The 27,061-nt window shown below is 45.3% G+C and overlaps 1 protein-coding gene across 1 annotated transcript in view; it reads left to right on the top strand.

Moving 5' to 3' along the window:
• Nucleotides 1-2,339: 2,339 nt before the first annotated feature.
• LOC142259333 (uncharacterized) overlaps nucleotides 2,340-27,061 on the top strand; it is a 102,612-nt gene continuing 77,890 nt past the window's right edge. The window contains exons 1-4 of the mRNA XM_075331799.1: nucleotides 2,340-2,430; nucleotides 2,514-2,611; nucleotides 2,809-2,899; nucleotides 16,158-17,750. Coding sequence (XP_075187914.1) covers nucleotides 2,346-2,430; nucleotides 2,514-2,611; nucleotides 2,809-2,899; nucleotides 16,158-17,750 — 1,867 coding nt within the window. The 5' untranslated portion in view covers nucleotides 2,340-2,345. The remainder of the gene's footprint in view (nucleotides 2,431-2,513; nucleotides 2,612-2,808; nucleotides 2,900-16,157; nucleotides 17,751-27,061) is intronic.

Here is a 27,061-nt window from a genome sequence, read left to right as displayed (position 1 = left end):
GCTCCAAAACCAGTTTAGAATATCTAAACTTTATTTACATATTTTTTCTAGTTTAGGAGTGAAATATAATGTGGGCACATTTTGTAATTGGGATAATTTCCACTAATTTGCTGCCTTCATACAAGAAATGGGTGGTAAATTGTGCGTCAGCGAGTGCACAGATCCGTACACCATGTGTGGCCCCTCTTCTTCTGTTAGAAATAAGAAAACATTGAATCCTAATTCCATTGCCCTGTGTTCTTAACCGAAAAACTGGGAAATGTTTTATTTTTGCTCTTTCGTACCTCCCTACTTTTATTCCGGGAACAATTTACTCTTTTATTTTTCCGTTCACATTGTCGTATGAAGGATTGTGGGTTTTTTTTTATAAAGATAATGTGCTACTTTTATCGGTCGGTTTTACTACTTACATACAGTGCCTACAAGTAGTATTCAACCCCCTGCAGATTTAGCTGGTTTACACATTCAGAATTAACTTGGCATTGTGACATTTGGACTGTAGATCAACCTGAAAGTGTGAAATGCACTGCAGCAAAAAAGAATGTTATTTCTTTTTTTATTTTTTTTTTAAATTGTGAAAAGTTTATTCAGAGGGTCATTTATTATTCAACCCCTCAAACCACCAGAATTCTGTTTGGTTCCCCTAAAGTATTAAGAAGAATTTCAGGCACAAAGAACAATGAGCTTCACATGTTTGGATTAATTATCTCTTTTTTCAGCCTTTTCTGACTAATTAAGACCTTCCCCAAACTTGTGAAAAGCACTCATACTTGGTCAACATGGGAAAGACAAAGGAACATTCCAAGGCCATCAGAGACAAGATCGTGGAGGGTCACAAGGCTGGCAAGGGGTACAAAACCCTTTCCAAGGAGTTGGGCTTACCTGTTTCCACTGTTGGGAGTATCATCCAGAAGTGGAAGGCTTATGGAACTACTGTTAGCCTTCCACGGCCTGGACAGCCTTTGAAAGTTTCCACTCGTGCCGAGGCCAGGCTTGTCCGAAGAGTCAAGGCTAACCCAAGGACAACAAGGAAGGAGCTCCGGGAAGATCTCATGGCAGTGGGGACATTGGTTTCAGTCAATACCATAAGTAACGTACTCCACCGCAATGGTCTCCGTTCCAGACGAGCCCGTATCCATGGGAAGATGGATAGCACGGCCTACCTGGAGATTTTGGCCAAGAACCTCCGCTCCTCCATCAAGGATCTTAAGATGGGTCGTCATTTCATCTTCCAACAAGACAACGACCCAAAGCACACAGCCAAGAAAACCAAAGCCTGGTTCAAGAGGGAAAAAATCAAGGTGTTGCAGTCGCCTAGTCAGTCTCCTGACCTTAACCCAATTGAAAACTTGTGGAAGGAGCTCAAGATTAAAGTCCACATGAGACACCCAAAGAACCTTGATAACTTGGAGAAGATCTGCATGGAGGAGTGGGCCAAGATAACTCCAGAGACCTGTGCCAGCCTGATCAGGTCTTATAAAAGACGATTATTAGCTGTAATTGCAAACAAGGGTTATTCCACAAAATATGAAACCTAGGGGTTGAATAATAATTGACCCACACTTTTATGTTGAAAATTTATTAAAATTTAACTGAGCAACATAACTTGTTGGTTTGTAAGATTTATGCATCTGTTAATAAATCCTGCTCTTGTTTGAAGTTTGCAGGCTCTAACTTATTTGCATCTTATCAAACCAGCTAAATCTGCAGGGGGTTGAATACTACTTGTAGGCACTGTAGCACATTTCATGTTGAATTTTTCTTCCCTACTCAAATGATCGGCTCATCTTCTCCCCATTCAGGTCCTTATAATATCGAAAATTTTCCTGATTGCCCCGTGAAGGATGGATATGGACAGGGACAAGATGGCGGAGAGGATATTACACCTCACCCTAGAGATCCTCTTCCGGCTTACTGGAGAGGTGAGAGATTCTGATGACGTCACATTACATCATTCTTATCTATGGGAATAACAGATGGACAGAACTGGAGAGGTGAGGACTCTGGAAATGTCTGTAGTGAGATTTATTACTGTGTCCCTCCATAACCAGGATTACACAGTAGTGAAGAAGACCTCTAGTGAGCGCTGTCAGGCCCCTGTGTCTGAGGGATGGGGAAGACCCCTGAGCCCAATCACGGGGCCTCACCCCCCGATACATGAGGACATCAATGACCAGAAGATCCTAGAACTCACCTACAAGATGATTGAGCTGCTGACTGGAGAGGTGACACTGCTGGGAATGCTGGGACATTATACAGTAACGCTATGAAGGGATCGGGGGTGACGGTATCATTGTATGTGTCAGGTTCCTATAAGGTGTCAGGACGTCACCGTCTATTTCTCCATGGAGGAGTGGGAGTATTTAGAAGGACACAAAGATCTGTACAAGGACGTCATGATGGAGGTTCCCCAGCTCCTCCCATCACCAGGTAATAGACAGGACTAAATACACACGGCCTATAATTATCTGTATGTAAGGAATGAATTCAGTCCCTGTATGTGTCTCCTCCAGTTCTATCCAGTAAGAGGACAACACCAGAGAGATGTCCCCGTCCTCTTCTCCCACAGGACTGTAAACAAGAAGCTCCTGATGTTCCTCAGGATCATCAGGTAGATGGAGAGAAGGTGCCATGAAATCTCCCTATGATGTGTAGACGGCTGTGAAGGTCTTGTGCTCAGTCTTGTTTTATCCTCCAGTATTATATGTGTTATACTTGTGTAATGAGAGCGGTGGAGATGGCAGGATTAGAGCTGATCATAGATGGGACTTCTCCATCTGTCTGTGACTTTTACAATATTTGTTTCAGGGTGAAGATCTGCCCCATATTAATACTACAGAGACATATGTGAGGGGTGATGAGCGGAGTAAAGAGGAGATTCCTACAGATAACCGCCCAGGTGAGTAGTGACCACTAAATGCAGAGAAGTCACAGATTCTTCTCAGTCCCCGGCTGCTATGATGTGGGACTAAAAAGAATGAAAATAACTTATCCTAAAAATAATGTGTAAGAGATTTCCCGTACATCCTAGATATGGGAAATGTGCAATTTATAGTGGAATGCTCACATGTTCCATATTATTTATACTGGTGAATCGTTGATTTCTTGTATATTAGTGGATTACAGCACTTAGGTGCAGGTATATTCTAAAATAAGACACAAAACCTCCTAGATGCAGAGTGGTGTCGTACAGCCCCTTTAAAATATAAGGGTTTATTAGAATCAGTGTAGAAAAATGTTGCTGTATACAGGCCAGATACAGAGGCGGCTATCCAGCCCCCCCCTGACAGTTTTCCTGCACGTATTTGTCTTGCTAAATTCTCCTAACAAGAGGGCTGAAAGCCCGTACTTACGAAGTGCTCACTGATATCCTAATCAGGCACGAATACTAAGATTCTTTATAGCAAGATACTATTTATTTTAATAGCACATGGTAATCAATGGTACATAGGAATTAGAACTACTTTATAGTCATAGAATCTTACACAATAACAGAAATATGCATCAACATTACCGTTATGTTGTAGCAATCCTTTCTCATCGGAGGGACTCGATTAGTGTGAGAAGGAACAACCCGGCCTTTTGCATCACAGGAGCGGTACGTACACTTCAGCTTCCTGGAAGGGTTCCCTAATCTCATTAATAGAGTCCGGTCCTTTTATAAGAAACTTTGTACGTTGTGTTTTCTGAGTGGTTAATTGGTGACCAGCACGTGACAGCTGAGTCATGTTCATGTAACTTGACCACAAGCTGATGTGGGCACCAGCAGCTTCCTGCATATTTCCTGTACATTCTGCCAGTTGACCACTGGCCGACCCCAGTTTTCCTGGAGATATTGCAATGAGCTGTAAATTTTACATGCTAGCTTCCTTACACCTGTTATCCACTAACCACAAGTTTCCTGACTGTGGAACTGTAAACGTTAGTTCCTGATAATTGTGCTTTTGCTCAAGATCTGTTTGACACGTACGCTTGGTCATAGTGAAATAGGGTCAGCCAGAGGACATCTCTCTCTGATACTGAATTATGGATGGGTCAAATAATATCTGGGATCACTATCTTTTGCCTATGATTCCTATCTAAACAACACTCATTCTTTCAGTTATATCACATTGGTATCACAGTGTTCTACTATTTGGTCATATAAAATGGTTGCCTAGATCTCTTGTACAGAGTATAGCAGCATTTTTCTGCACCTGATTGTCAGGCAAAGATCGAAGAAGAGCACTAAAGTAGTTGCCCTGAAATGGCAATGGATTTAACAGGAGAGTAATGCTTATATTATAATAATCTTTATTTCTATAACACCAACATACAAAGCAAGAAGGCCTGCGGAGACACCATCACATGTTTCTCAACGCTGGCAGGAAACTAGCCAGGTCTTTCACCGGGAAGGAACAACCACGGGAAGGGCAGTCTCCAGTCAAGGAGACCACCTATGCCAAACATGGTATCCACCCACAGACAGCCGTTTCGGGGTATTTGCCCCTCATCAGTGTGGAGTAGGAATCTGGCTAGTGGGAGCATTGCCTAGTAAAAGACTATGTGAGCAAGGATGGTTGACCTTAGGGAGATCAACATCCACCACTGCGGAGACACCATCACGTGTTTCTCAACGCAGTGATTCTAGAGCAATGCCCCCTGGGAATTATTCAAAGCAAGAAGGCCTGCGGAGACACCATCACATGTTTCTCAACGCTGGCAGGAAACTAGCCAGGTCTTTCACCGGGAAGGAACAACCAAGGGAAGGGCAGTCTCCAGTCAAGGAGACCACCTATGCCAAACATGGTATCCATCCACAGACAGCCGTTTTGGGGTATTTGCCCCTCATCAGTGTGGAGTAGCAATCTGGCTAGTGGGAGCATTGCCTAGTAAAAGGCTATGTGAACAAGGATAGTTGACCTTAGGGAGATCAACATCCACCACTGGGGAGACACCATCACGTGTTTCTCAACGCAGTGATTCTAGAGCAATGCCCCGGGAAGGAACAACCACGGGAAGGGCAATGCTCCCACTATCCAGATTCCTACTCCACACTGATGAGGGGCAAATACCCCGAAACGGCTGTCTGTGGATGGATACCATGTGTGGCATAGGTGGTCTCCTTGACTGGAGACTGCCCTTCCTGTGGTTATTCCTTCCCGGTGAAAGACCTGGCTAGTTTCCTGCCAGCGTTGAGAAACATGTGATGGTGTCTCCGCAGGCCTTCTTGCTTTGAATATTTCCCAGGGGGCATTGCTCTAGAATCACTGCGTTGAGAAACACGTGATGGTGTCTCCGCAGTGGTGGATGTTGATCTCCCTAAGGTCAACCATCCTTGCTCATATAACACCAACATATTCATGTGCCGCCCCTGTGCCAGCAGCCGGCGCTGCTCGGGTCCGGGCCTTCAGGGGTGGTGGCTCGAGGGTCTCCGGACCCGGGGGTCTCGCGGACACGCCGAATAAATGGGGGGACATAAATGTACGTGCTACGCCGTATTAAGTTTGTGACGCCATCCACGGTGTGTGGTGAATTGGGACAACACCGCTGCTGTGATGGGGCACCCGGGGGAGGTTTAGCGGCAGCAAGTTGTTAACCCCTCCGTGGGCAGGGATGGTGACCCCGGGGCCCAGTGGCTGTAGTGCAGGGTGTAGCGACAGCAGGGGAATGCGTGTTTACTCACAATGAATAATTCACACAAGTCTCTGGTAAACCAAGGTGATGGTGGCCGGTGTCACGGCCGGTTGCATTCGGGTCCCCCACCCGGCTGGTGGTCTCTATCTTTTTCCTCTCCACTGTTTGTGTAAGAATGACTTCCTAGTGTGAAACGTAGGAGTCTGCTCCTGGCTGGATGTGGCCTAAGGAGCCGTGCCCACAGACGCTGGCCGGTGGGATCTATGAGCCCTGGCGGTGACTTTTTATCCCTATCGGTGGGCTGTTGTCTTCTATGAGGGACTTTGGGTGGGACAGAACCTCTAGTCCTTGCCTCAATCGGTTAATTAACCAGGTCCACTTGTTTCTGGTCCTGGCTTCAGGGTCCGAGTACCCCCCTTGTGCTCCGGTTTCCGGGTCGGTTCCCCGTGTCGGTACCGGCGGGCTACAACCCTGTCCCGGTCCACCTTGGTTCCACCGAGCCGTCTTCCCGACTGCCGCTGACCGAGACCACCGTCTGCCACCTAGCCAGAGGCACCAGGGCTCCTACCCTGGTACCGTTCAACTTGAACGTCTCTGCTGGAGCTACACCTAGCTCCAGCCTATCTCCTCTCAACTTGAACTGCAAGCTTAATCTACTCGTTTTCCCACCCTGGGCTGTCTAAACCCCTAGGTGGGTGTGTCCCAACCGCCTGGTCACGGCCACTGGTGTGTCTATCTTTCCCCATGTGGGGGTGACTAGGGTTTCAGGTCGGCTGTGTGTTGCCTAATGAGGGAAGGTATTATGCGGGGGCCTATTTGTGACTAGCTGGTTTTGCCAGGGCGTCACATTCATATTTACAAATCAAAGGTTAATATACAAACAATCATAAGTAGTTAAGCCCCTCCCTCTAAATGGTAATCCCAGGGCCCTCCTGTGATCCAGTGTGTTCACTACTCCAATTTGCTGCCTCTATATTGGCCACAAACGTTACAGCAATGACTGGCACAGAGCAAAAGAGTCTGAGCAGTGATTAGCTAGTAGTAATGATTACCCTGGCTGCAGCATTAACGATTCATTGGAGAAGGGAAAGTCTAGTTAGGGGGAAGCCAATTAATAGAGAATTACAGTAATCAAGGCGGGAGTGGGTCAGGGCCACAGTGAGGGTTTTTTAGTTGTTTCCATAGTGAGAAAGCGGCGGATTCTAGAGATGTTTTTCAGGTGCAAGCTGTCACGGGTTGATATGGGAACACAGGGAAGCCTATACTGGCCCTAGAGTGAGCATAGGGGCTCAGCCTTATCTTCTGGAGGTACCCTTGTTGGTAGGGAGGTCCAGGCTTCCAACCTAGGACATATCTCCTGTCCTTGTCTCTGATGTTAAGACCCCCTCCACAACCCACCACCCGGGGGAAAGGGACAAGAACCAAAGTAAACACCCCACTAACAAATATGATAAACAGGGGTAACAACTACTCGTACACATGGGAACCACACACAACGGAGCCACCAAAAGTGCATGAGGGAAATAAACAGAAAAGGGGGGGAATGAAACACACTACTGGGGAACATCCATACCATTTAACCAGCACACCTAGAACTGCTGCAGCAAGCACCAATGCTGCAGCCCACAACACAAGTCTCAGAGAGAGGAAGGAAAATACCAACTCCTTCCACCTCCTGGCCAAGGTTCCAAATTATGAAAATAACCTGCACCCTCTGGTGGGAGTTGAGGGTATTTATAATTCTTTATTTAACCGAAAAACATGGGAATACATCAATCCAGAACAGTAGCATAACAATTTACGACCATTGTACATTGTCACCCATCAGGCTAACTGTAACAACTGATATCTACCACACTTTGACTCCTCCATGTTTACCCGGGAATTTTCAAGTATAGAGATTCTGTAGAGAATTAAGGAGAGAAAGAGAAAGAAGCAAGAGAGCAGAAGAAAGTAGACCATAGACGAATAGGAGGGAGCACACAAAAAGGGGGTGAGGAAGGGGGGGGGTAAAGAGAAGAACATAAGGGAACAAACAGCCACTAGGCAGAGATCCATCATCTCAGAACACCACTGTCTAACGGCAGAAGAAGACCCTGTCCGTCAGGGGGGATCCAGGTACCGTATTCCTTGGAGAATTTAAACTCGATCCAGGGAAACCAAGTCCTGTGAAAAGCCTCCTGTCTGTCGTGGAGAGACGCCGTCAGGTCCTCCATATGCAGCACTTCATTCACCCTGTTCGCCCACATTGATAGTGTCGGCGGAGTGGGGGATCTCCATCTCAGGGGGATGCACATCCTGGCGGCCATCACCAGGAAGCTTAATAGAAACCCCTTATAAGCACGGACAGAGGAGTCGGGCAGTTGAAGCAAGAAGAGCTCCGGCCCAGGGTCTGCGCGTGTCCAACCACATGCCCGATCACCCCCCGCACCCCCTCCCAAAAACGCTGCAACTCCGGGCATGCCCAGAATATGTGCAGGAAGTCACCTTCCCCAGTCCCACATCTCCAACAACTGGAGTCTACACCTGGGAACATCCTGTGGAGTTTCGTCGGGACCCTATACCATCGAGAGATACATTTATAGTTGGCCTCTTGGAGTTTGGAGCTAACTGATGTTTTGTGGGCGAGTAACAGCACTTTATTTCTTTGCGAGGTCGAGAGGGTGAGGCCCAGGTCTGACTCCCAATGCAAGAGAAACCCCGGCGGGGACAGGTCTGTAGAGTTGCATAGCATGGAGTGTGAAATGGCCAGGGAGTGTCGGAGAGACCCCCTTTCTATACACAGCTTCTCAAAGTCGGTGAGAGGTCTGTCAAACTGACTATGGACCGGTAGAGTAACGAGAAAGTGTCTCAGTTGTATGGAACGCCACGGGCCCAGGGGTCCAGGGACCCGGAAGCTCCGAAGTTCCTCTATCGTTGGCCAATGCCCCCTGACTCCGATGTGTTGAGCGCGGAATCTATTCCGCGAGATCCAGAGGCGAAACATCGGGTCAGAGAGACCCGGCGAAAAATTCGGGGCGCCAGTGATCGGAGAAAGGGGAGAGGGCAAGGGCAGTAGGGCTCTCCGGACCACCTCCTGGGAACAACAAGATAGCGTAGCACCAATCGTAGGATGGGATTTGAGTTCTGTGCCCACAGGGGGAAGCGCCCAGGGAAGCCCCGCCAATGGCATGTCAGTAAAGCTCTGCTGCACCTGAACCCAAGCCTTGGCTTTAGAATGGCGACACCAGTCCACCAGCCTGGCCATGTGTGTGGAAATGTAATACAGTGCCTACAAGTAGTATTCAACCCCCTGCAGATTTAGCAGGTTTGATAGGATGCAAATAAGTTAGAGCCTGCAAACTTCAAACAAGAGCAGGATTTATTAACAGATGCATAAATCTTACAAACCAACAAGTTATGTTGCTCAGTTAAATTTTAATAAATTTTCAACATAAGTGTGGGTCAATTATTATTCAACCCCTAGGTTTAATATTTTGTGGAATAACCCTTGTTTGCAATTACAGCTAATAATCGTCTTTTATAAGACCTGATCAGGCCGGCACAGGTCTCTGGAGTTATCTTGGCCCACTCCTCCATGCAGATCTTCTCCAAGTTATCTAGGTTCTTTGGGTGTCTCATGTGGACTTTAATCTTGAGCTCCTTCCACAAGTTTTCAATTGGGTTAAGGTCAGGAGACTGACTAGGCCACTGCAACACCTTGATTTTTTGCCTCTTGAACCAGGCCTTGGTTTTCTTGGCTGTGTGCTTTGGGTCGTTGTCTTGTTGGAAGATGAAATGACGACCCATCTTAAGATCCTTAATGGAGGAGCGGAGGTTCTTGGCCAAAATCTCCAGGTAGGCCATGCTATCCATCTTCCCATGGATGCAGACCAGATGGCCAGGCCCCTTGGCTGAGAAACAGCCCCACAGCATGATGCTGCCACCACCATGCTTGACTGTAGGGATGGTATTCTTGCAGTCGTATGCAGTGCCATCCAGTCTCCAAACGTCACGTGTGTGGTTGGCACCAAAGATCTCGATCTTGGTCTCATTAGACCAGAGAACCTTGAACCAGTCTGACTCAGAGTCCTCCAAGTGATCATGAGCAAACTGTACACGAGCCTTGACATGACGCTTTGAAAGTAAAGGTACCTTACGGGCTCGTCTGGAACGGAGACCATTGCGGTGGAGTACGTTACTTATGGTATTGACTGAAACCAATGTCCCCACTGCCATGAGATCTTCCCGGAGCTCCTTCCTTGTTGTCCTTGGGTTAGCCTTGACTCTTCGGACAAGCCTGGCCTCGGCACGGGTGGAAACTTTCAAAGCCTGTCCAGGCCGTGGAAGGCTAACAGTAGTTCCATAAGCCTTCCACTTCCGGATGATGCTCCCAACAGTGGAGACAGGTAGGCCCAACTCCTTGGAAAGGGTTTTGTACCCCTTGTCAGCCTTGTGACCCTCCACGATCTTGTCTCTGATGGCCTTGGAATGCTCCTTTGTCTTTCCCATGTTGACCAAGTATGAGTGCTGTTCACAAGTTTGGGGAGGGTCTTAATTAGTCAGAAAAGGCTAAAAAAAGAGATAATTAATCCAAACATGTGAAGCTCATTGTTCTTTGTGCCTGAAATACTTCTTAATACTTTAGGGGAACCAAACAGAATTCTTGTGGTTTGAGGGGTTGAATAATAAATGACCCTCTGAATAAACTTTTCACAATTTAAAAAAAAAAAATAAAATAAGAAATAACATTCTTTTTTGCTGCAGTGCATTTCACACTTCCAGGCTGATCTACAGTCCAAATGTCACAATACCAAATTAATTCTGAATGTGTAAACCTGCTAAATCTGCAGGGGGTTGAATACTACTTGTAGGCACTGTACGTCTTGAGGTCCGGGAGACCCAGCCCCCCCGAGCCCTAGGTCTACACAACAACAACCGTGCCAGTCTCGCCGGCTTGTTTGCCCATAGGAACTTCGTTTGTAGAGAGGAAACTTCTCTAAAGAATGGCCTGGGGATCCCTATGGGTAGGGTCTGAAGGAGGTACAAGAGTCTCGGAAAAATGTTCATCTTAAAAATCGCGGCCCGTCCGAACCACGTGAAAGTGCCTTTTGACCAGGTTTTACAGTCTTCTTTAATTTTTTGGAGCAGAGGGGTCAAGTTCAACTGGAAAAGGGAGCTCACGTCGGCCGACAATTTAAGTCCCAAGTATCGCAAGTACTGAGGAGCCCACTAAATATCAGAGGCTCCCCGCAGCTGCGAAACTACCTCCGCGGGGAGGTTAACGCCCAGAGCCTCCGATTTAGACAAGTTGACCTTGAAGTTGGAGAGGAGGGAGTAACGATTATATTCCTGCATTAGCACTAGGAGTGATTCGGCTGGGTCAGCGATAAAAAATAATAGATCATCCGCAAAGGCTGCTATCTTATGAGTCGCTCCCCCGATCTCCGGTCCCTTAATGCTAGTGTTCATCCGAATGTGTCGCAGTAGGGGCTCTAATGTGAGTATGAATATCATTGGGGAAAGCGGACAACCCTGCCGGGTGCCATTGGTAATCGGAACACTTTCTGAAAGCACTCCATTAACCCGAACACGAGCCGACGGTGCACTATATAGAGAGCCTATCCAACTTAGCATGTTTCCCCCCAGCCCTAGGAAAGCAAGGACACCGTCCAGGAACGTCCAGCTGACCCGGTCGAACGCCTTCTCGGCGTCTGTCGACAACAACATGAGAGATCCACCATCAGACCAGGCCCTATGAATCAGGTTTATGGCCCTCGTGGTGTTATCCCTAGCCTCCCTGCCCAGCATGAACCCGGCCTGGTCAGAGTGGACTATACCCCCTAGCAGTGGGGACAGTCGCTCGGCCAGAATCTTAGCAAACAACTTTAGGTCCACATTGAGCAGGGAGATCGGGCGATAGTTGGCACAAGTGGAGGGATCCCTCCCCTCTTTAGGAATAACCACAATGGTAGCAGCAAGGGCATCTCTTGGTAAAGGTGGGGATGGACACGATGGGATGTTGTTGAAGGCTGCTAGAAAATGGGGGGTCAATATAGGACCCAGCTTCTTGTAATAGGCCACTGGGAGCCCATCTGGCCCCGGTGCCTTACCCGAAGGGGAATTCTTAAGGGCCGCAGCTAGCTCCGCCTCAGAAATCGGTGCCTCCAGTGCCTTTATATCTTCCAGTTTAAGCCTCGGGAGTCTTGAGGATCTTAAATAATCCTGGATTCTTTCCCTGGCTGTCTCCCTATCGTCCTCTGTCAAGTTGTTGTCAATCGAATACAGGACTGAGTAAAAGTCCCTAAATGCAGCAGCAATGTCAGCCGGAAGTGAGGCTCTCTCCCCAGATTGTTTCTGTATATGTGGTATAAACCCCTTCAACCTTTGAATCCGCAACGCCCTTGCTAGAGTCCTGCTATTTTTGTTTCCAAATTCATAAAAATGCCTTCGGCATCTTGCTAATGAGGCTTTAGCTTTGTTGGAAAGTAGCGATTTCAACTTTTCTCTTTTCTGAAAGAGAAGGGTTTTGGTCTCATCATCCAGTCGGTCTTTGTGAATCCTCTCCAACGCATGTATGTCTGCCAATAGCGACTCGATTTCCGCGTTTCTCTCCCGTTTCAACCGAGCGCCATGTTTAACAAACAGACCTCTCACTACACATTTATGTGCTTCCCATGTTACCGCGGGTGTGGTGTCTCCCCGGGCGCAGAGGTTGAAGTACTCCTCCACCGCCTCCCGTATTTCCTGCATGGTCCCACGATCCCCCAGCAAAGAAGTATTCAATGTCCATTGGCCTTGTTTAACCAATGGGCGCACTAGGGAGACATCTAGAATTATTAAAGCGTGGTCAGAAAACAAGATCTCATCTATTTCAGTACCCACCAGGCAGTGGAGATCCCTGTGTTTGATAAAGAAGTGGTCCAACCTTGAGTTCATATTATGGACAGCGGAGTAGAAGGAATAGTCCCTATCTGTCGGGTGTTGCACCCTCCACGCGTCGACTAGCTGGTATTCGTGTAACCCCCGTTTGACCCGACTATGAGCGGCTCTAGACATAGTGGCGGCACCCTTTGAAGTATCTATCTCTGGGTCCATAACAAAATTAAAATCCCCTCCCACTATCAACGTGCCCTCTGAGAACTTGTCCAGGATGCTCAGGTATTTTAGCAGGGCCGAGCATTGCCCCGTGTTGGGAAGGTAAAGGGCCGCAAAGGTGAACACCTGGGACTGGACACGACCTTTTATCATGATCAATCTCCCCTCCTTGTCCGTGTGGGTCCCCATCAACTCCCATGGCAGAGAGCTCGCAACCAGAATGCTTGTCCCCCTGGATCGTGGATCAGGTGATGGCGAGTGGTAGACCGTCGAGTATCTTCCGTCAGATAGCTTATATGGTTTGTCTAGGCAATAGTGGGTTTCTTGTAGAAAGATTACCTGAAGTCGCCTTTTCCACAACAGGTTCAGGAGGATTGAGCGCTTCTCTGGGCTGTGAAGGCCCTTGACGTTCAGGGACCCCACTCTAAGATCAGGTTTGGACATCTGCTTCGCGGCTTCAACAGGGACCTATGGGGAAACGACAAGGACAAGACGCACAAACACACCACGGGGAAAGGTATTAAGGGGGGGATAAAGGGGGAGATGTAGAAGTAGAGGGAGGGTGAAAAAGGAGAAAAAGGAAAAGAAAGAAAAATTAGGCGAAAAAAGGAGAAAAAGGAAGAAAACGGAAACCAAGAAAAGACGCTCTCAAAGAGCTTGCAGGCCTATGGGCCCGCCCTAGGCCTACTAGGGCAGTCTCAACGAAGACGGTAGTGAACACACGTATGAAGCCCACCCGCCTCCCCCACCCCGCTATATACTGGCTATCACCCCTGTAAACCCACAGAAGGCAATGCTTATTATGAATTCCAACAGCCTCTCCTCCGCCGCCACCTTCAGACCATATGTATGGCCCACCTCCACCCCCACACACACTGGAGCAGAAACCCCAGAAAATGCAAGGGTACGCAATACACCAAAACAGTAATCCAAGAATGGAGCCTTGTAAACTTCTCAGCCACTGCCACCGCTTGGCACGAAACCTGGAACCTTTCCCCTCTTCTGCATCTGGGGGCTCGTGGACTCCCAGGATAACCAGTCTGGAATGGGGAGATCGGGCAAATCCAGGAATTTGTATAGGGCCGGCAGGTCCGCAGGATGCTTCAATAGGAAGACAGACGACCCTTTCTGGACAATAAGGTGGAACGGATGGCCCCAGCGATACGAGGCGTTCACCTCCTTGATTTTAACCAGGAGTGGTTGAAGCTGACGCCTCATGTAAAGTGTGCGGCTAGAGACATCAGAGAAAAGCTTAATAACTGCACCGTCCATCTTTACAGCCCCGAACTCCCAGGCCTTCCTCAGGATCTGCTCCTTGTCCGTGAAGAAGTGTAAACGGCAGAGAACGTCTCTTGGTGCGGACGAGCTGGCTCCCTGGGTGGCCCTGGCAACTCTGTGTACTCTGTCGCATAGAAACGTGGCATCCAGAGGTCTATTAGTGACAGTATTAAATATTTCTTGCACCTTGGTACGGAGCAACTCAGTGGGCCAGTCATCCGGGATACCTTTTACTCTTATGTTGTTGCGGCGTCCTCTGTTCTCTTGATCGTCCAGCAACAGTGTCATATACTTTAAGCGGTTATTGTAGGCCACACATTCTTTCTCCAGCCGTGTGACTCTGCTTTCCATAGAATCTTGAGCCTGTTCAGTGGCTGTGACCCTGTCGTCCAAGGCCCCAATCTCCTCTCTCACTGCAGTGATGGCCTGTTGATGAGATTGCTCTATTCTGCAGACCAGTGCATCTAGGTCACTTTTACTTGGAAGGGCTAAGATTAACTCCCTCAGTGCCTGTATATCTGGTGTATTATGAGCAGGGCTCGCACATGTGGGGGAGGGAGCCGAGCTGCCCAGGGGAGGCCCCCCACAGGGAGGAAGATAGCTGGAATGTCTCTGCCTGGGGATTTCTCTGGTGAGTGCAGGGAGCAGCTCTCATGCACTGGGCTTGTGCTGGCCGGGTGCTGCAGGCCTGTCAGGGCCCCCACGATCTGGGCCTCCCCCCCCACTCCTCCGTTTCTCCTCACCTTCCTCCTCGCGGTGCCCTGCGGGTCCCATGGCATCCCCGCTGTGGAGCTTTTCAGCTGTGCGGTGTCCTTTCATCGGCTAGGACGCCCTCTCTGCAGTCGCTCTCATCCCTGCTCCGTTGCGGGGGCTCGTGCTGGCCGCCGCTGACTTCTGCGGCGTCCCTGCCTGTGGGGATTCCCCCCCAGCGGGCCGCAGCATGGGAGCCGGCGCCATCTTAACGCTGCTGCCCGCACTCCTCATCTCCAGCGGCGCCCCGCTGAAGAAACGCTCCATTCTTTCTCCTGGACGCACAGCTCCAGCCACTGTGGTGAGTGCTCCCTGGGGCTTCCTTTTAGGCGGCATTAGATTGCGGAGAGGCTGTATATTAACTGAATACGGGCAGTGGGTGTAGGAGCTCAGGTAGTTTGCATCCTCACACCACCATGTTCAAGCCACGCCCCCAAGTTGAGGGTATTTAGAGGGCCTGGGCTTGGTCCCAACTGGAAACACCTGGCCAGGAGTCAGTAGCTGCTGGAAGGTAAACTGACATTAACCCTCTCCTCCCCAAAGGAAAGGGAATCCATTTAATAAACTTAGTCCCACAAGAAAAAGTGAGACTCAGAACCTGTCACAAAAATCTGCAACACAGGAAAGTTCATGACACAAGCGACAAGAGTCACCGAGAGATTGTGTATAGGAGGTGAAGGGAACATAGGTGTCAAACATAACACCCAGACAACGAGCATACGGCCTAGGCGTTATCATGGTGCTGCACACAGAGAGGGAGATGTCAGGTTTAGGGAGGTTAGTAGACGAAGGGAGTAGAAGTTCAGTTTTGGAGAGGTTACGTTTCAGAGAGCAGACATGATGTTGGAGACAGCGGACAGACAGTCACTGGTGTTCTGTAATACAGCGGGGGTGAGGTTAGGGAATGAGGTGTATAGCTGTGTATATTCATTTATCACATTCTTCCACTTTTTTAACAACATGATAAAACCACTTTACAAATATACTTTTCCAGTTTTACACTTTCAGCAAAGTCAGAGCTTCTTCATACATAATCGTATTGCTCCTCCATTCTGCAGTAAAATGCATGTGGCTGTCAGGCATTGTGCCGGACTGACCCCTCTAATAATACTGACTGACAAGCTCATTTATGATTCTCCACTGAGAGTCTTACTACAATATAGTTGTGACCAACGCTCTGAGACATGAACCTAGGAAGATGCTGACTTCAACACTGAATTGGGAAACTACTTGAGCCGATCCTGGTGGCCTGATATCATTCTCTAGTGGTCCTTGCTAAGTGGTCTTCAGTTAGAATGTGAACTGTTTTGTCACCATTACCTTGGTGAATAATGAAATTTTGCAACATGACTTGCAATGCTAATGGACTTTGGATATAGTTAAAAAAAATAAACTATACATTATTGAAAAAGTATTAACAGTGTTTTTCTTGACAGGTGACTGTATTAGGAGATCAGAGGGGCTTCTGACTTCTTCAGACATTCAATCATATGATCTTGGTGTGCCACAAGACATATATGAAGAACATTGCGTTATCCCAGCTGTATCCTCAACGCTTCAGAGCAAAGATTTACCATCTGATCCTATTAAACAGGTCCTATCTTCTGATTCATCACAGGCTATTAAGGAAAATAAAAGTCACAGAAGAGATGTTAGAATTACAATAGGAACAAAGACATTTTCATGTTCAGAGTGTGGGAAGTGTTTTAATTGTCAATCAAACCTTGTTGTACAGAAGAGAACTCACACGGGACATAAGCCATTTTCATGTCCAGAATGTGGGAAATGTTTTACAACTAAATCAACTCTTGTTACACATCAGAGAATTCACACAGGGGAAAAGCCATATTCATGTTCAGAGTGTGGGAAAGATTTTACTCGGCTATCAGGTCTTCGTTTCCACCAGAGAATTCACACAGATGTTAAGCCATATTCATGTTCAGAATGTAGGAAATGTTTTGGAGAAAAATCAACTCTTGTTACACATCAGAGAACTCACACAGGAGATAAGCCATTTTCATGTCCAGAATGTGGGAAATGTTTTGCAAAAAAATCAAATCTCATTACACATCAGATAACTCACACGGGACATAAGCCATTTTCATGTCCAGAATGCGGGAAATGTTTTACAACTAAATCAACTCTTGTTACACATCAGAGAATTCACACAGGGGAAAAGCCATATTCATGTTCAGAGTGTGGGAAAGATTTTACTCGGCTATCAGGTCTTCATTTCCACCAGAGAATTCACACAGATGTGAAGCCATATTCATGTTCAGAATGTGGGAAATGTTTTGGAGAAAAATCAACTCTTGTTAAACATCAGAGAACTCACACAGGAGATATGCCATTTTCATGTCCAGAATGTGGGAAATGTTTTTTAACTAAATCACATCTTGTTAGACATCAGAGAACTCACACAGGGGAAAAGCCATTTTCATGTTTAAAATGTGAGAAATGTTTTACAACTAAATCACATCTTGTTACACATCAGAGAAATCACACAGGGGAGAAGCCATATTCATGTTCCGAGTGTGGGAAAGATTTTATTCGGCTATCAGGTCTTCGTCTCCACCAGAGAATTCACACAGATGTGAAGCCATATTCATGTTCACAATGTGGGAAATGTTTTGGAAAAAAATCAAATCTCATTACACATCAGATAACTCACACAGGACATAAGCCATTTTCATGTCCAGAATGCAGGAAATGTTTTACAACTAAATCAACTCTTGTTACACATCAGAGAATTCACACAGGGGAGAAGCCTTTTTTATGTCCAGAATGTGGGAAATGTTTTACAATTAAATCAAATCTTGTTATACATCAGAGAACTCACACAGGGGAGAAGCCATTTTCATGTTTAGAATGTGGGAAATGTTTTGCAGATAAATCATATCTTATTAAACATCAGAGATTTCACACAAGGGAAAAGCCTTTTTCATGTCCAGAATGTGGGAAATGTTTTACAACGAAATCAAATCTTGATACACATCAAAGAATTCACACAGGGGAAAAGCCATTTTCATGTTCAAATTGAGGTAAACGTTTTGTGTGTAAATCACATTTGATTAAACATAAAAAAAAATCACATAGGGAAGAAGCCATATCTTTGTTGAGAATGTGAGAAATTATTTTCTTTCAAAACATCTCATGTTAAATATTAAAGAGCTCACATAGGCGAGAAGCTATTTTCATACCCAGTAAGTGGGAAATGTTTTATTTTATTAAATGTTTATTCTTTTTATCAAAAATAAAGAATTTAAGTAACTTTTTTTCCCCCACAAAAAATGTAAGAGCCAAAAAACTTACAAAATACCGTAGCATTTTTTGTGTTGTACAGTAATTTTTATTATGATTTTCAAAAGTTTAATAGGGAAGAATAAAGTAAAAATCAAAACCAAGCATGATTAAGACTCACGTCGAAACGCGTAGCTTTGTGGGGTCTGCATAACTTCTATGCTATATCTTGCTGACCGCTTGTAAATCCCCTTTTTATGGATTAATTAATAAAGATGAAGTTTTATATGACAAGTTGGACTGCGCTGGAAATTTTCTTTTCCACACAAAAGGTTGGTACATAAAATGAGAATAATGGGGATAGGGGAAAATATGTGTAACTGGGTTAAAAACTGGCTCAGTGATAGGAAACAAAGGGTGGTTATTAATGGTACGTACTCGGACTGGGTCTCAGTTCATAGTGGGGTACCACAGGGGTCAGTATTGGGCCCGCTTCTTTTCAACATATTTATAAATGACCTTGTTGGGGGCATGCGGAGTAGAATTTCAATATTTGCAGATGATACTAAACTCTGCAGGGTAATCAATACAGAGGAGGATAATTTTATATTACAGGGAGATTTATGTAAATTGGAGGATTGGGCTGAGAAGTGGCAATTGAAGTTTAATGTAGATAAATGTAAGGTCATGCACTTGGGTAGAGGAAATAACATTTATGATTATGTACTTAATTGTAGAACACTGGGTAAAACAGACACAGAAAAAGACTTGGGTGTATGGGTGGATGGTAAACTGAACTTTAGTGGACAGTGTCAGGCAACTGCTGCCAGGGCTAATAAAATAATGGGATGTATTAAAAGAGGTATAAGTGTTCATGAAAAAAATATAGTTCTACCTCTGTACAAGTCACTAGTGCGACCGCACTTATATACTGTGTACAATTCTGGTCACCGATATATAAGAAGGACATAGCTGAACTGGAGAGGGTGCAGAGAAGAGCGACCAAGATTATTAGAGGAATGGGTGGGCTGCAATACCAAGACAGGTTATTAAACTTGGGGTTATTTAGTTTGGAAAAACGAAGGCTTAGGGGGGATCTAATCACAATGTATAAAAATATGAGGGGACAGTACAGAGACCTTTCCAAAGATCTTTTTACACCTAGGCCTGCGACTGGAACACGGGGGCATCCGCTACGTCTTGAGGAAAGAAGGTGTAATCATAATCACAGAGGAGGATTCTTTACTGTACGAGCAGTGAGACTATGGAACTCTCTGCCGCATGATGTTGTAATGAGTGATTCACTACTAACATTTAAGCAGAGCCTGGATGCCTTTCTTGAAAAATTTAATATTACCAGTTATGTATATTAGATTTTATGACAGGGTATTGATCCAGGGAACTAGTCTGATTGCCGGATGTGGAGTCAGGAAGGAAATTTTTTCCCCATTGGAACTTGTTTGCCACATTGGGGTTTTTTTGCCTTCCTCTGGATCAACATGTTAGGCTACGGGTTGAACTAGATGGACTTAGAGTCTCCCTTCAACCTTAAAAACTATGATACTATGATACTATGTTTTATTTTCAATATGGCTAATGGGAGATGATTTGAACTCTTTAGATTTTTTTTATTTTTTTTTCATATTTTTAAAAACATTTTTTTCCTTTTAATAGTCTCCCTAGGGGACTTATCACTGCACACTGCGAACACTTGTTCATTTCTGCTGATTAGAGCAACATCGCTGTGATCAGCAGAAATGCAGCGTTCCTGTGAGTGCCGAAGGTCTGTGGGCTCTCACAGGATGGGAGTTATGGTAGCGTCAGGGGCCATCAGCTGTCCATGTGCTACCATGTCAATACCAAGGCGTCCTGTGATCACGTCACGAGGCGCCGATGGCGGCAGGGAACAGCGCGATCCCCATCGTGGTCATTTAAATTGTGCTGTCAGTGCAATCTAAAGGGTTAACAGGTACTGGTGGATCAGATCAGTAGAGATATGTGAGGAGTACCACGAGCCTGCGGTAACCAGGGGGAGACGTCCAAGGGCGTACCAGTACTTCCTTGGTCATAAAGGGGTTAAGAAAAAAGGGAGGATATGCAGGCGCTATATATACTTGCATTGTCGCTTATTATTTATTTTTTAGTCCGCGATAAATCCAATGCTTAGTACATGATAGTCCAAGGTTAATGTTGTTTTTAATCTGTATGTTCCTAAATGAAAATAAAATTCCATAAAATGTTGCTTAGTCCTTAAAAACCTTCTGGATTTTTCTTCTTTCATCTTTTAAGGCAGGCACAAGAGGCATCTTTGTGAGTCGGGTGCCGCGCTCCTGCTTCAATGCTATGACGTCACCTTGTCTCTGTCAACGGGGTTGTTTGTTATTGGATAGGGCTTCCCCTGATGGTTCTTGGAATTATCTTTTCTTTCATGGTACAGGTGCATCTCAATAAATTAGAATATCATGAAAAAGTTAATTTATTTCAGTAATTTTATACAAAAAGGTAAATGCATATATTATATAGAGTCATTACACACAGAGGGATCTATTTCAAGTGTATATTTCTGTTAATGTTGATGTTTATGGCTTACAGCCAATGAAAACCCAATAATCATCTCAGAAAATTATAATAATTACCACAAAATACACTTAAATGTTTCCACAAACAGATGTATCCAGGACATTGGCTACTACTATCGCATTCCTTGTGTCAAGCCGCTCATGACCAATAGACAATTCAAGACGCATCTTACCTGGGCCAAGGAGAAAAAGAACTGGACTGTTGCTCAGTGGTCCAAGTTGTTGTTTTCAGATTAAAGTAAATATTGCATTTCATTGGGCAATGAAAGTCCCAAAGTCTGGAGGAAGAGTGGAGAGGCCACAATCCAAGCTGCTGGAGGTCTAGTGTGAAGTTTCCACAATCAGTGATGGTTTGGGGAGCCATGTCATCTGCTGGTGTAGGTCCACTGTGTTTTATCAAGACCAAAGTCAGCACAGCCATCTACCAGGAAATTTTAGGGCAGTTCATGCTTCCCTCTGCCGACAAGCTTTTTGGAGATGGAAATCTCATTTTCCAGCAAGATTTGGCACTTGTACCAACACTTGGTTTAACCCCTTCCCCCAGGGCCATTTTCCATTTTGTTGGGGGGGGGGGGTTTGCCTCCCCGTCTTCTGAGAGCCGTAACTTTTTTATTTTTCCATCAATCTTGCCATATAAGGGTTTATTGTTTTGTGAGATGAGTTGTACTTTTGAATAAAATGATTAGTTTAATCTATAGTATAACAATGAACCAGCAGTGGGAGCTGGAACCCCAGGAGAATGCTAGGTAGGGATTCCCCTCTAGATGGTACTAGACTTAACAAACCAGCAGGGGGAGCCAAAGTACCAGGACAGTGCTGACAGCAATCCTCCAAAGTCTTCCCAGTGGAGGGTTGTACGGGTCCAAGTCAGAACCAGGAGGTCAACGAGGTACCAGGGGTCAAACGGAAACAGTCTAGGGAGAGCTGCGTCAGGAAGCCAAGAGAAAACGTCAAAGACCGGGGAGCGCAGAAACAGAGTTAATAGACAAGCTGAAGTCGGGAGCCAGGAGAGCAGGTAGTAGCAAGGAGGGCGGAACAACAGGGGAGGGAGGAAGGAGTCCAAGAGGAACGGAGGCGGTCAGGATGGAAAGCATACGGGACAGGAGATAGGGAGAACGTACACCGTCAGAACAAGAGGCATGGGGAGCAGACACAGTGTACGTGAGGCAGGGAGAAGGAATGTAGTCAGGACGGGATGCAAGATCAGAACAAGCGGTACAATGCAGAGCAGAATTATAACTGGCACCGCATAAACGGAAGTGCCCTGAAGATAAAGGCACTGTGATTCCAGGAACGAGGCACGGAGGAGGGGCCCCTCCCCCTGGCCGCACTTCAGGAAACACTGACAGCCGGGGTCATGACAGGTCATGAGGCCACCGGACTCCCAGGTTTCCCAGGAAACCCCCAATGAAAGACCCTGATCAGTCGGTCGGCTCGCACAGAGCGCACCTACACCAAAGACCTATCTTCGGGCACGTAACCCCTCCAATGAATCAAATACTGGAGGGAAATACGAACCCTCTGAGAGTCGACAATGCATTGAACTTCATACTCCGTCTCACCATCCACCAGAACAGGAGGAGGTGTAGACGGTAAGTCCAAAACCGAACGGACAAAAGGTTTGAGCAACAACTTGTGAAAAATATTGGGGATGCGTACAGACTGAGGAAGATGCAACCGAAAATCAACTGGGTTAACCACCTCAATAATCTCATAAGGACCGATAAACTAAAAGTCCCATCTGCCAAACTGGGTCCTAAGCTCGATGTTCCTGGTGGACAACCATACCTTATTCCCTACCTGAAAGACTGGCTCCACGGAACGTCACCTATGCACATATCCCTTATGGTGACCCTGAGCCCAATTTTCCGCTGGACTTCCCTCCAAACTTCCCCAGATGCTGAATAACAGAATCAACCCCCGGACATCTAGAATCTACAGTGCCTTGCGAAAGTATTCAGCCCCCTTGAATTTTTCAACCTTTTCCCACATTTCAGGCTTCAAACATAAAGATAAAACGTTTAATGTTATGGTGAAGAATCAACAACAAGTGGGACACAATTGTGAAGGTGAACGAAATTTATTACTTATTTTAAACTTTTATAGGCGTGCAATATTATTCATCCCCTTTACTTTCAGTGCAGCAAACTCACTCCAGAAGTTCATTGAGGATCTCTGAATGATCCAATGTTGTCCTAAATGACTGATGATGATAAATATAAGCCACCTGTGTGTAATTAAGTCTCCGTCTAAATGCACCTGCTCTGTGATAGTCTCAGTGTTCTGTTTAAAGTGCAGATAGCCTCATGAAGACCAAGGAACACAACAGGCAGATCCGTGACACTGTTGTGGAGAAGTTTAAAGCCGGATTTAGTTACAAAAAGATTTCCACAACTTTAAACATCCCAAGAAGCACTGTGCAAGCAATCATATTGAAATGGAAGGAGTATCATACCACTGTAAATCTACCAAGACCCGGCCATTCATCCACACTTTCATCTCAACTCAAAGAAGGAGAAGACTGATCAGAGAGGCAGCCAAGAGGCTCATGATCACTCTGGATGAATTGCAGAGATCTACAGCTGAGGTGGGAGAATCTGTCCATAGGACAACAATCAGTCATACACTGCACAAATCTGGCCTTTATGAAAGAGTGGCAAGAAGAAAGCCATTTCTCAAAGATATCCATAAAAAGTGTTGTTTAAAGTTTGCCACAAGCCACCTGGGAGACACACCAAACATGTGGAAGAAGGTGCTCTGGTCAGATGAAACCAAAATTGAACTATTTGGGCACAATGCCAAACGATATGTTTGGCGTAAAAGCAACACAGCTCATCACGCTGAAAACACCATCCCCACTGTCAAAAATGGTGGTGGAGGCATTATGGTTTGGAGATGCTTTTCTTCAGCAGGGACAGGGAAGATGGTTAAAATTGATAGGAAGATGGATTGAGCAAAATACAGGACCATTCTTGAAGAAAACCTGTTGGAGTCTGGAAAAAACCTGAGACGGAGATTTGTCTTTCAACAAGACAATGATCCCTAATATAAAGCAAAATCTACAATGGAACGGTTCACAAATAAACGTATCCAGGTGTTAGAACGGCCAAGTCACAGTCCAGACCTGAATCCAATCGAGAATCTGTGGAAAGAGCTGAAAACTGCTGTTCACAAACGCTCTCATCCAACCTCACTCAGCTCCAGCTGTTTACACAGGAAGAATGGGCGAGAATTTCAGTCTCTCCATGTGCAAAACTGATAGCGACATACCCCAAGAGACTGCAGCTGTAATGGCAGCAAAAGGTGGTGCTACAAAGTATTAACTTAAAGGGGATGAATAATATTGCACGCCCCAATTTTCAATTATTTATTTTTTATAAAAGTTTAAAATAAGCCATAAATTTCATTCAACTTCACAATTGTGTCCCACTTTTTGTTGATTCTTCACCAGAACATTAACATTTTTATCTTTATGTTTGAAGCCTGAAATGTGGGAAAAGGTTGAAAAATTCAAGGGGGCCGAATACTTACGCAAGGCACTGTATATGTTAACATAACAGATGCACTAAATACATTAATTAGACAGGAGGTGCACAAAACGTAATTGCAGTGTAACATATCACATTAATGCGGATTACTAATGGTGGACACAGATTTATTCATGTTTTATTATTTAATGTCAATTACAGATAAAAGTAATGAACTAGTGGAATTATCATCATTGTTTTTATATCAGTTTTAATAATAATATTATTAATAATAATAATCTTTATTTCTATAGCGCCAACATATTCCGCAGCACTTTACAATTCTGGAGAATCATATACAAACAAGTAAGAGTTATAGAAAATACAATATTTAAATGGAAAAAAGACAACCCTGCTCGTGAGAGCTTACACTCTACAATGAGATGGGGGGGGGGGGGCAAGGTACAAGTGCTTATTTACAATGACAATCCAGCCATATCAAGAAAATGGGGGATAGATAATGGGTTCCTGGACCAGTTGGCCAGGGCCTTGAGATGCATTTGGGTGCCATGGAGTTTGACGTGGGGTTATTTTCTGAGACGTTGTGGAGGGATTAGGTGAAATTAGTTTGGCTAGGGAGTTTGATAGGCCGCCCTAAAAAGATGCGTTTTTAGGGTGCGTCTGAAGCTGAGTAAGTTGTGATTCGTCCTAACTTCTTGGGGTAGAGCGTTCCAGAGGTTTGGTGCAGCTCGGAAGAAGTCTTGGATTTGGGAGTGGGAGGTTAGAATTAGTGTAAATGTTAGTCGAAAGTCTTTTGCAGAGCGTAGAGAACGGGTGTGGTGATAGACAGAGAGGAGGGTGGCGATGTAGGGGGGAGCCGCACTGTGGAGACCTTTGTGGTGATAGACAGAGAGGAGGGTGGCGATGTAGGGGGGAGCCGCACTGTGGAGAGCTTTGTGGTGATAGACAGAGAGGAGGGTGGCGATGTAGGGGGGTGCCGCACTGTGGAGAGCTTTGTGGTGATAGACAGAGAGGAGGGTGGCGATGTAGGGGGGTGACGCACTGTGGAGAGCTTTGTGGTGATAGACAGACAGGAGGGTGGAGATGTAGGGGGGTGCCGCACTGTGGAGAGCTTTGTGGTGATAGACAGAGAGGAGGGTGGCGATGTAGGGGGGTGACGCACTGTGGAGAGCTTTGTGGTGATAGACAGAGAGGAGGGTGGCGATGTAGGGGGGTGACGCACTGTGGAGAGCTTTGTGGTGATAGACAGAGAGGAGGGTGGCGATGTAGGGGGGTGACGCACTGTGGAGAGCTTTGTGGGTGAGAACAGTTTTGACATGGTTATTTCTCCATATGTATTTACTCAGGTGGCGTATGTATAGGCATTAGAGAAAGTATTTTTTCATTGTACTATTGCTATCCATAAACACGTTCTGGAAATTAAAAGGTTAAATTGAAATTTGTTACACTGAAATTACGTTTTGTGCACCTCCTGTCTAATTAATGTATAGATAGAGATAGGAACTTTTTATTTTTTATATAGGTGATTAGCAAAATATTTACCCGCTAGGAGTCTGATTGTTCTAACAGGAGAGACTCCAAAATGGTTACTGGTTCTTTCTCTCGAGTTGTATTGACGATTTCATTACTCTCAGACTTCTAGTGGCTCCTCTTCAAAAGCAATTTTCTGCGGAAAGGATGGACATCTGTTATGGCTGTGAACGTGTCTAAGGTTTTGGAAGGAGAGAATGTCCGACCTTTAGAGAAAAAGCTGATCTGAGGTGCAGGTAATATATGCATGGAAAGGTTTACTACCTGGAGATGGGCTTCCAGTCTAATGTTCTGAAGACAGGTCGCTCCAACATGGTGTTTATGTTTCCCAACTGATCTTGTTGTAATCACATCAGTTCGTCTGTCCTTATTCTGATGTCAATTTTAGATGATCCACTTTCAAGAGAAAAAGTGACGCTATGGATGAACTTCTAGATGGGGGGGTGTTGCCATCAGAAGACCTTATGAGTTTCATAGTTATTGAGATCTCTTTGAAATGTTTTTTTCTTTTTATGTAACTTATTTCCTTTTCCCAGTTTTCAAAAATGTACCCTCATGACACTTCCACTATTTGGCTGCCGGCCATGTGACTTACTCTTATGACGCTTCCACTGATAATCGGTTGCCGGCCACTAGCAGGTCTACGTATACCAAACCAATTCCCTTTTTTGACACAATCCTTTAACAAAGAAAGGGTGAAACGCTCGTTAGGGTGTTGTGATGCACAACTATCACTCTGCCTTACATGTGTTACTAAAGGGATTATTACTATGACCCCATATAGTGCAGTGATCTTTCCATGTTCTTTGGTGCAATGTATGGTTATATCTTCTTCTACGGACTCTTTACATTAGTTTATTGTACGCTCCTCTCTATTCCTTCGGGATACTCTATACATACTCTAATACTTAGTGGATACTTATACACATATATGTCTTCATAACCTTAGTATTACTGCTGTATATATTCCACGCTGCTTCTACCTTTCCTTCATTTATTGTGGGTGTATATATGTGCACATTATGATGAGTCTATATAGCTTTGTCCCATGGTAGACATTATTACTCTGATGTTTGCTGTCCCCGTCTCTTCTTCATACAGACCTCGTCTTACACGCTAACCTTTGTATGTTATATTTGTATTCCATATATTTATACCTCCTGAGATATTTCTTCTGCCTCCTTTTCCTTTGGAGACTTGAACCTGCAACGGTCGTTACAAAAGTGTAAAGAAAAAATCATTGTGTGAAAGAAATTGTGTTTAACCCCTTCACCGCTTTTTGCTCCCCTTCTTCCGAGAGCCGGAACTTTTTCATTTTTCTGTCAATCTTGCCATATAAGGGGTTATTTTTTGCGGGACAAGTTCTATTTTTAAATGAAACTGTAAGTTTTACCATATAATGTACTGGAAAGCAGCAAAAATCTCCAAGTGCAAAAAACTTGAGATTGCGAATAAACTATCCCAAAAACAATCATGCAGTGTTCACTATATGGTAAAACTGAT

Source organism: Anomaloglossus baeobatrachus (assembly GCF_048569485.1).
Source record: "Anomaloglossus baeobatrachus isolate aAnoBae1 chromosome 5 unlocalized genomic scaffold, aAnoBae1.hap1 SUPER_5_unloc_9, whole genome shotgun sequence".
NCBI classification, from domain to species: domain Eukaryota; kingdom Metazoa; phylum Chordata; class Amphibia; order Anura; family Aromobatidae; genus Anomaloglossus; species Anomaloglossus baeobatrachus.
The sequence above is the reverse complement of the archived record's forward strand: the minus strand, read 5'-3'. Positions and strand labels throughout refer to the sequence as shown.